The sequence below is a fragment of the Diprion similis genome, chromosome 6 (assembly GCF_021155765.1).
Source record: "Diprion similis isolate iyDipSimi1 chromosome 6, iyDipSimi1.1, whole genome shotgun sequence".
NCBI lineage: Eukaryota > Metazoa > Arthropoda > Insecta > Hymenoptera > Diprionidae > Diprion > Diprion similis.
In genome coordinates, this window is record NC_060110.1 from 6791470 (window position 1) to 6802415 (window position 10946).

The following is a 10946-nucleotide window of genomic DNA, read 5'->3' on the forward strand; positions in this document are numbered from 1 at the left end:
TTCATGTTTTTTTCTTTTTCCTTATTTCTGTTACATGCTTGTTTTCATATATTATATACAATACATACACAACCGTAAGATCATAATATTTTCTTCTTATGTACACTTACAGTGAAATCGTTAAAAAAAAAAAAAATTAACAGAGAAAAAATCCGTAGAGGTTCCCTTTCCTTTTACCTGCACTGAACGCGATCGTTACATGCCGATAATTAAGTACTCGTTAAAAACACTATATCAATTATCACTTAGAGTAGACTTTTTAATTCATCGTCCCCGTTTCCCCTTTATTTCAACACCTAGCTAATCTTCTTCTGAAGTAAATTAAACCAGAAAAAAAGGCTTACGCTGAATTTTTGTTTCACACTGGGATATACACGTATAAATATATGTGTAGTTTTTTTCCTAATACTTTGTTTATTAACTTTTTATATATGTGTATATATATATATATATATATATATGTATACTACTGTAGTACTCATCGCTATAAAACTTAATGTCCCATTTCTTTGCCATATTGTATCATAGTCTCCTTACCTATAAGAAGATTTTCAAGTAATCCTTTCATTTTTTTCTAGACCCCTGCACACGGTAACCAAAAATGGTACATACATTATTCCGCCCACGTTTTTCCCTCATTTCCCGTTCTTGATTCATACTTTTATTTCCCTTGCACCATTTGCAAAAGGTGCGCAACACGACACACTGGAAGGAAAGGCAGCTGCCATTCGCAGACGCTGGCTCAAGAGGAGCTCCAACACGAACGGATATAATGGATTCTTGAAACCTGTTTCCTGAGGCCCTCCCATTCTCTCCAGTTGGGCAACGCGAGTTCTATGGTCCTCATTGGTCCTTCGGACTCCTTTCTTTACATGATCAGGTAACACGCATCGCGTCACCTCCAAAGAACCGAATGCAGGAAATGTACGCGTGTGTGTATTTATAAGAGCAGCGGCCATGCTTGTCACTCGCGCGAAAACCAAACGTGCGGGGTTTTTCCTCTGTTCTCTTCTCTGACGCGCAATGACAATTTTCACACCCCAAATTAGTCTTTGGATTCCCTGGTAAACACAACACCCGCGATTCAAGCGAAGGCTTGGATTCTTGCGAGAACGTCGTCGTCCGTTGTTTGATCCTCTTCCCCGTTTTCCTGATCGTGATCGTGCTCCTCCATGGGTCACATAGAGTGCTGGGGCGGTGGTAACATGATCTCGTAACCGGTCGGCATCGACTGCTGATGGTGATGGGGTCCGGCCATCATCTGATGGTGGTGGGACGGCTGATGGTAGTACTGATGATGCATGCTGGAGTGGCTCGAGTAGTACACCGAGCTTTGCTCCAAATCCTTGCCTGAAACCAGAAAAGTCACACTAACAATCAGAGAAAATTCATTTTGCTTCGGTCACTGGCAAAAAAGTTCTAAAATCTTCGGCAATGTCATTTAACAGCGTCCCAACTACGGATAACTGAAGCAACTTGTGCAAAAATAGGTTCGTATACCTAGGTCGACAGGTGTTCCTTGACAAACTGAGAAGAGCTTCATTTGTTAAAGTTAGGTATGAAAGAATTCTAGCGAAATTATTGTCATTACAATAATGGTTTAAATATTATTCGAGTTGCTAGAAAACGCTGTACTAGTAACTATTCAGTGTGACTCGGTTATAAATACTCCATTTTATGATTAATGCAAAATTGAATCTGTTTGTTTACTTTAATAGATTTTTTTAACTGAACAAGCCCTTAACGTCAATTTATTGATGCGGTAATATTAAATTAATCAGACTCATTACAAAACTTATTTTCATTTTCTCCTATATTTTTCAGTTATAATAAAACACGGAAATAGTTCAAGACTACATAGTAACTACACCAAGAATTTTCTCTCGCTGCAGTTACACTTGTGCATTGCATAACTATACTATAATACAATATGAATATCTTGAATGTGCTCAATCTATTTTCGGGTATCTGGTAAGCGAGCAGAATGAATCCAAAAAACGGCTAAAAAACAATCAGAGTTCAATCATTTCGAATGCACTTATAATAAAAACTTTCCCATAGAGTTGTTGATATCTCGGCTCATTTCTATTTCATAGTTGAGTTGGAACTTCTTTCATTTGTGTTCAATATTATTGGCGAAAAAAACGTTGCTATAAATTTTTTAAACAATATTTTCTCCTTCGATATCTTTTTATCTATGCAGACTGGTCCGTTAATTCTTGGCACAAAAATTAAAATACCCGCCGTTTTACTATAGAAAATATTGATATTACTAAATTCTTGCTAACAAACAATCTACACTCGTTGCCAGAGAATCAACAAATCCAACTCACCCGTATCGTAGAGACTCCGGCCGTAGCAAAGAGACTTGACGTCATTTATGGGACTCAGGCCACCGTTGTGGACCGAGGAAGGCGTGACTGGGGCCGCGTACCCGTGATGATGAGGCCCCATGGGACTCATGCCCATAGGACTACACGGGTTCAGGGCCGCCGGTGACATGCCCATTGTAGAGAGCGGCGACATCGCAAGACTCGGACTGCCCGAGTCCAGGGGCTGGAGTGCCTGGTGATTCCCTCCGCCATTCGAAGACACTGACCCGTTCACCGATTGAACTCCGTTTGGCGGGGCACTCTGGCAGTTCAGCGGCAACATGTCTCTGTAATTAGAGGTCCTGTGTAAATTCCTTACAAATGGAATAGTCATGATATATTTTAACGAGAATTTGTTGGTCCTGTGAAAAAAGGGGTTCGCACATTCCCAAAATGTATCCATTAATTTCGAAAAGTGTGATTTCGATATTGCTCGAAACATGAATCCTCATCAAACCTCATGCAAACTCATCATTATTTTGCCATAATTTGATAAAAAAAAAAAAAATTCGGGGCATGACGAACCACCTCCAAAACTTTTACATTTTTTTTTCTAAATAACTGCATCTTTTAATTTTACCTGTACTGAATAAATCATTGATTACCTATCAATATGCAAGACAAAAAAAATTACATTTCAGTGCAAATGACCTTTATCTAAAATATTATTGTTAAGAAATTTGAAAAAAAAATTTTACCCCCTAAAAGAGTGTTGCATACTTTAATTCAACACATGTTTAATAAAACCTCTAATAATATCTCAATATTGAAAAAAAAAATTCTAATTTATTCGAGGGGTCCGTGTGCCCCGGGGGGTCAGTCATGCCCAGGTTACCCTACAACGACGTAATTTCAGGGCCTGCTGAAATCATTGCACCCTAATTCCACTGTCTTAATTTTCTATCTGTATCAAAGTTCACAGATATCCGAGAGGCATGCAATGACAGGGTTCAGTGAAGGTGCGTGCAACCCACGTGTCCGAGTAGCAGGTGTCCCGCTGTGTCCCAGTTTGGTTTTCGTTTAAAAGTCTAATAATCAACCATGAGCGAGTACAGAGGGGTGGTTGACTGGCACAGAGTGTGAGTATTTCCTCTCCTCTCCTCTCCTCTCCTCGCCGCTCTTTTCGCTTCGCCGCCCAGCATGCAACGGAGAGCCGGAGAGCCGTTGAACATTAGGTCCGTAGTTTTAGTATTTGTCCCACATGTTGAAGTCACGTCCAAGAAGCCTTCTCGGAATCTGCGATCGTATGAAGTTGGTCCCGTCGACCGTCGACCGTAGACCGTTGGTCATTTCTGGCATTGTTCTTAGCACCTAACTTCAGGAGCTCCATTCGCCCTCCCAAGTTCCTGTCTTTCTCTGGTGTTTAAAATGGGATTGCGAGCGAGCGCGTGAATAATGCGTGACATGAGGTGGGTCCAGTGCCCATTTCAAAATCTTCATCTCTCTCTTCCTCTCTCTCTCTCTCTCTCTCTCTCTCTCTTTCACCCCCACACGCTGCAAACTTTCCTGTAGCAGAAATCGCGTTTGATTTTGTCCGAAAACCTCCGGAAAGAGAGAAAAAAAACGCCAAGAAAAATAGGCCAAAAGACGACGTAGGTACAAAAACCACGCCTTTTTTGCCTATGGCTTGTATTTGTGCAGAGGTTTGTACGAGAAAATCCTCTTCCATAGACATCCGAAATCGTTATTATATCCAACCGAACACGTCATGTTAGTATTTCAATTATTTCAGGGACCACTTGTCTGTTGCAGACTTTGGCAGAATACCTCTTTCAAAGACTTTTTAGGCTCAAGAATTTTTTTGAGAAACTTTCGAAAGTGGGGAAAAGTAAAATTGTTTCTCATAGTGTTGTATACGGAATGTTTTCAGTATGTTTACACTATTTAGAAAACAAAATATTATCGAGCATTTCTCCGCCGCTTTTCTTTCTTTAAGAGATAGTGAATAAAATGAAGCGAAAATGAACGTAGAAATTCATACTTTCTAACCAGTTCTTCGCAAATATTAAATTAGTGACGTTACAGATCCTCAAACTGGTGAACAACAATACGGTAATAATTAAAATTCGAAAACGTCTTGGTTCCATTGACTACTCGTTAAAATTTTTTTAGGATGCCAAGGGAAGATGATTTCGTCGAGAGAGCGATAGCTCGAAATACAATTAGTGAAATTTGCAGACATAGGTATAGCGGTGAAAGAGAAGCCATGGTAGACGAATGGCGCGAAACTAGAGCCGACGTAACTGAATCCACACCGTACCATAAAACGGTAATGGGGCGTAACGCTGCGGCCACTGAAGATTCTCATGTGTACGTAGGTATAATCACTGTGTTACCCAAGTCCGTTAAGTATACATAAACATAGATGTATGTATGATATATACATATATACCTCCCAAGCTCTGCGTGTAGTGAAAAAAATTTCTCGTGAGGCTGGATTCGACGTGGGATTAATTTCGGACAGGTGAGATGAGAGTGAGAATTTCATTCGCTCAAGAAAGTCATTAATTTAAGGGTAGTAAATCAAATTTTAAATCAAAGAAACTTGAATGCCTGAAATATTCACCGAAGTAACGAGAAACCAATCATTGAAAAACACTTGGAATCACATGCTATAAGAGTTGAAAAAATCACGCGGCACATGTTGGAAATCATGAAAATCGTAAGTACTGCAAATGCCGAATAGGTTCAATTTCATAACATCCTAATGACTTTCATTTGTACGGGTACTTTTGTTCATATTATGCCTTCCCAGCGTTCTCAACAATTTTCAATAATTTGGTGTGATTTAGTATGATTCCTTCCATCTAATCCGAAGATCACTGAAGATCGTTTGGAGCGCTCAGAAATAAACGGAATTCAATTCAAACCACTTGGTATACTGGAAATCAATGACAATCATTTGTAAGGTTGTAATCAATAGAAATCATCGTAATAAATGTTAATGAATTTGAACAATAAATTTTATTTCCGCGTGAATAGTCCCTCGGAAAATTTACAATTTCAACATTCTTACTGACCGCTCAACCGAGAGCCAATACTTTCGTGGCTCGGAATCTCTGGCTAGGCTCGCAGGTCGTTGCGGGGATTTCGAATCATTCCTTGCTGCTCCCCGTGTAGCCATGACCGCGGACTTTCGTAGCCATAACAACGCCAGGCAACGGTGCCGTAGACGTCGTGTACGCAGATACATAGCGAGAGAGAGAGAGAGAGAGAGAGAGAGATGTGATGTGCATGTAGCTCGAACTCGGCCCTGAATGACGCGTTTGATGATGTTTGTAGCCACGATGCAGGTTGAATGTGAGCACTCTGTTTGTACGCGCCGAAATCCGGTGTGGGTGAATAATAATTAACAGAGAGGAGCGACGGGGGAGGGAGCGGATATATGCAGATTACGATTAGTCTGATTAACCAGAAGTATTTCTGAGAGGGGAAGGTGTTGGGCATTTCTTAGCCGTGCCCCTGCAGCACACACCCGAAACGTGATGTCGAATTCCTGATCGGCAACCATAATGGAATTTGATTGCGTGATTTTTTTCTTTTTTTCTCTCAACCATAGCTAATTTTTCTAATACTTGAATACTTTTTTGTATTTGCGTCGCGAATATATACTATTGCCGTTGTAGCAATACGTTAACTACTCGTTATGTACCTTTTCTAATCGATTAATTTGATGACTAACATCAGTAGAGGAAGATCGAAATACATCACGAGTTTTTAGGTATTATCGAAGGAGGATTAACCGCGGAACGAGTCATGCCGTGATTTTTATTGACGCAAAATAACTCTGGGTAATTTATAATGAGGGTGGAGAACAGCGGCGATTTTGATTTTTTGAACGCGTTTCAATTTGTGTGTCAAGTATTTTGTAAACATTTTTTTCAGTGTAACCTCACTGTAACTTAGTTATTTGAATGCCATTCATGCGATCCCCAGGAATCTATTGTGCACCATGAATTCACTCGAGATACGAATCCATCCTAATCACGAATACGTCATTCTTATATCAAATCCACCGGAAGTAAAAACTCTTTTTGAGACAAGCTAAAGCATGTAAATATTATAGTTTGTTTGTTTAAAAATCTGTTCTTGAAACTTTAAATGCGTTTTTCTCGAAACAACGTTTTTTCGGTCAGCCCGGGTGAAAAAAAAATTTCCATCTGACCGATTGGTCTGAAATTTTCACACGTTATTCTACACATCAGTAGCTGGCGTTCGGACTAGAGTTTTTTTCCATCCCTAACTTTCCATTTTACAGCCCGATGTGGGCCTGAAAAAAATACTTCTATTTTTTGAAGGCCACCCTTTTTTTATTTTCTGATAAAATTTAATAACCCTAGTTCCAACGAGAACAACAATTCTATAGATTAATAATCAATTTGATTTTTTTATTTCAGATGTCCTCAAGAGCCGATATCACCGGGGCCAGCTACGTACCTTTTTTTTTTTTAAGCGTCTACTTTGACCAATAATAATAAAACGCTGTATAATTAAGTCGAAACAAAAATTTTTTTATTTGTATTCTTTGGATGTCAATAATAACATACTAAAAAAAAAAAAACCATTGAATTTTATTTTACCATAAAAAAAAATCCTAATAAAAACGTAAAAAACATACAAGTTACCAGACTACTAATTTAAGTATTTTTTACGGAAACCTAAAATTTGCAAAATGTGACGAAAATCAGTGTATCAGCTTGGACCACATCTCGAAGACGCGCGAAAGAAGCAACTCTGCACGTGCGTCCGAGGATAAGTTCGAAACGGTCTCAAAGTCCGGCGGACACATCGAATACAGAGACACAAATACACCGAAAGGGAGTCAGTCTCGTAGAAAATGATTTAGTAGGGTGTCCGTCGAGGTCCTGAAAAGGTCCTGCGAGGGATATCCCGTAGTCGTGACACATGTAGAAACACTTGTTGCACGCGCTGAAAAGTCGGACCCCCCGTGGATACACGTGTCCCGCACGCACGCTTTACGTACCCAATTTATACCCAGAGCAGTGCAATAACTACCGACTAGAAAGGAAAATAAGAAGAAGAGAAGAGCCTCAGAGTTTGAGAAAAACAGGGATTGTCGTTCCCAGATAACAAAACTACTCGTAATATCGATTATTATTCATTGTGTACTGGTTAAAAGCTGCCATCGCTAATATTTGTAAAACGTTGGCAAACCAAGTACGAAGGTCTGGCAAAAACTTGACCAAAATTAACGTTCAAGAATAAGGATCAAGTTTACAAGTTACAATGTATTACATGCTTTTTGTCACCGATTGTCCTTTAGAATGGCAAATTAAAGACAGAATTACCCCAATCCTAAACTGATTCACAGTTGGTTCCTGTTAATACCGTAACGTTTCAAGGGACGTTTACAGTTAGCGTGTGAGGTAAATGCACCATTTTTGATGCCCAATACACTTTGTTAGTTAAAAAATGGTGTTTGTGCAGATCAAAACACCTTCTCTACCATTTGCGACCTTAACTTACAATTGTACGCAACGAATCAGGCCACAACTGGATCCAACGATAGTCGAAAGGTGAAACTATAAATCGAAATTTATATTTTCGATCGTCTGATATCAGCTGGTTTGATTTTCTACGGACAATAAGTTTGCATGGGATGGGTCTGAGGATGAATGGGCTCTACGCTGGCCTGAATCAAAAGTTAGAAATAGAGAAAACACCGTTTAAAAATCCCTAGCAATGTTACTTGCGCTAGTGAACATGAATGAAACAATAATATCTCCACTGTGCAACAGCTAAATCGAATCAGAGTAAATTCGAATAACACAAGCTAAGATATCATCAATTTGAAGGATGCTATGATTATAATGTTCCAATTGTTTAAATTCGAGTGCTTTGGTACACTTATAGGATATTTGGACTTGTTTTGTCACCATAATGATCTGCACAAATAAACAGACAAAATTTTCCAAATAGTTATCTCCAGAGTGGATGAGAATAGATTAGTGTAAATATGGTTCAACAGATGTACATGATATTCTAATTGCAGAACTATCGTATATTTAATAAGACTTCTTGAATGTTTTTCGGCAACTTGCGGGGATTCGATTAACGAGCAAAATCAGCTCAAAAGTATTAAAATCGGATCAGAAACAGCCGAGTTCAATTATTTTGAAGGTTATTATTATACGCTTGTATTACTCGAATTTCCTTTAAACCAATTCTATCACACAGAAAGAATATGTCGTTTCAATCGTGTTTACCGTCATTGGCGCCAATAACAGTACCGAAAAATTTTTAAAACCAGTTTTTCCTCTTTTCGTAACTCTTTCAATTCAGACGGTACGGATGATCCGGCAGTCAAAAGCGTTACTTGTAATTGCCATAATTTGTGAAACTTACGTTCTGGCCTGCGGCGTGCGATCCCTCTGTCGACGATTTTTGAACCAATTGGAGACCTGGGTGAGAGTGAGTCCGGTTTTTTTCGCGAGGTTCTTCTTCTCGTCGGGCGTCGGATAGCGGTTTCTGAGGTAGCAGGCTTTCAGGGCGTTCCTCGAGCGCTCCTTGAAGCAATAGACGGTCTCCTCACCGTCCCAAATCGTCTTTGGCAAAGGATACTTTTTCCTGAGACGATACTTGTCGACTGCGCCGAGAGAGCGTCCCCGAATCTTCTCGGCCTCGTGGTAATGGGCCTTGAACCACATCTGCTGGAGCTCAGGATGCCGTCGTGGCGAGAAGGGATGTCCTTCCAGGATCGAGTAGAGCTCGTGGTAGGCGCCTCTGTGAAACGCAACCGCTGCTCGAGCCATCAGCACACTTTCACCACCTCGGAGAAGCTCACCAGGTGGTAGAGACCACAGAAACCTTTTGGAGAAGAGGAATTCTTTTAGCTGGAAGACGTCTGGCTTTACCCAACGCGATAAATTATGATAAAAGAAAACACAAGCTAGATACACTGCGTGAAACGTGAGATACTTCTTCAAGGATCGGCTCCAGTATTCAGGATGAAAATTTTGAAACTCCGCCCAATGCAATTGGACTACGAAATATCTAAATTTAAATTATTTCTTAACTGAAACATTCACCAGTTTGGAAAGTTTTTTTGAACAATCTAAACGTCGTTTGATTCCTTGCAAGATCTTGGCACAGCCAAGTTATTGTTCAATGAATACTCTTTCCATGAATCATAGTGTTTTCATAGTTTCAGTTGATAAAATAGAACATTACATCATTCATGGCGTGGGAAATTCGTACCGGCGAATTTCGTTTCTGAAATGAAGCCAAAGAATCTTGAACAAATCTCAAAAAACTCTTCAAGAAAAATAGTTTGTTTACACAACCGTGCTATTTCCTATAATGCTTGCCTACGTATAATGATTAATATGACGCGTATAGAAAATAAAGAAAGAATCTGCGAACTTGTTCAAACTGACTTTTAGACTGATGTGATGAATTTTGAAAGACCATAATTAGTTACATATGTATAGAGTATAGACTGCACAAAAAAGAATCATCGAAAGACTCTGAACAACTGTTTTCAAAAACAGCGCCTACGTGTTCCATGCGAATATGAGTATTGAAAACGTATTTTGACATGAAACACTGAATGACCAAGCAAACTCACGAAGGTACAAATTTTCAAGCGACGGATCGCGCTCGTGACAAAGCGAAGCTACTGTTTAAAACGTCAGTAATCCAAGCCGATCACCCAAATTCTGAAGCAAAAGGGACGGCGAAGTGACCTTAACCATTTCATGGTGCGTTTTAAAATCGGAACCGCCGTTTTAATAATGGTTAGATACGAACCTTGTCAGGCTATCGATGTCGTGGCTCTGCGAGAGGGCTTCGCACATACAAGATATCTGTTCGGGACTGAAATTGTTCGCGTTACTAGGAACGGCGAGTCCAGTAGCGGATCCGTTTACGTTACTGGAAGCACCGCAAGACAATAATTCCTGGGGATACTGAGGACTGCCATTCGTCGGCGTCATGGTCTGCGGATGAGGATGGGGATGGTGATGAAGGGGCAATCCGGTCATCGCTGATGACCCGTTGTAGGAAGAACTCCCAACCGAGGATCCGACGATACCACGGTGCACAGAGCCCATCTGGTTGTTGCATTCGCTGCTGGGCGAGGACAAGTGATCCGAGCTATCAGACATCCTGGCTACACGCTCCTGGAACTTCGTTCCCTTTTTCACTGAGCACCACTCACCCAGCCCAGCAACCATTCGCTGGGTTTCACGGAACTCCCTTCACCCTGACATCGCGTTTTTTCACGTGCAAATTCAAATTTCGTGAATCTTTGTCTCTTCCTGTATTTTCTGAAGAGGAAAGAGCCCAACTTCTTCGTTAGTCAACTGCTATTTTTTATTGGAATCCAACGACCAAAATTGGTTTTACCAAATACACTGACACGCACACTCGATGACTTGTTTATTGATTCGTCACATAGTTTTCGTAGTAATCGACGCTTTATTTTTTCCTGTCTTTATCACCGTGCCGCAATGCACTTATGTTTAAGTTTGAGGAGAAGTAGGGGAATTCTGCGGAAAACTGTGATTATAGTTTGATAATCGGTGCATTGGTGATCGACCCTTGTTCAATGTA

General features: G+C 40.2%; 1 protein-coding gene across 1 annotated transcript; it reads right to left on the reverse strand.

Annotated features, from left to right (window-relative positions):
• Nucleotides 1-585: 585 nt before the first annotated feature.
• On the reverse strand, nucleotides 586-10599 carry LOC124406766 (homeobox protein six1-like). The gene is made up of 4 exons (XM_046882345.1): nucleotides 10143-10599; nucleotides 8739-9200; nucleotides 2334-2659; nucleotides 586-1350 (listed from the first exon to the last, which is right to left on the reverse strand). Exons 1-4 carry the CDS (start codon nucleotides 10565-10567, stop codon nucleotides 1178-1180), a joined length of 1386 nt encoding a protein of 461 aa, XP_046738301.1. The 5' UTR covers nucleotides 10568-10599; the 3' UTR covers nucleotides 586-1177.
• Nucleotides 10600-10946: the final 347 nt, after the last annotated feature.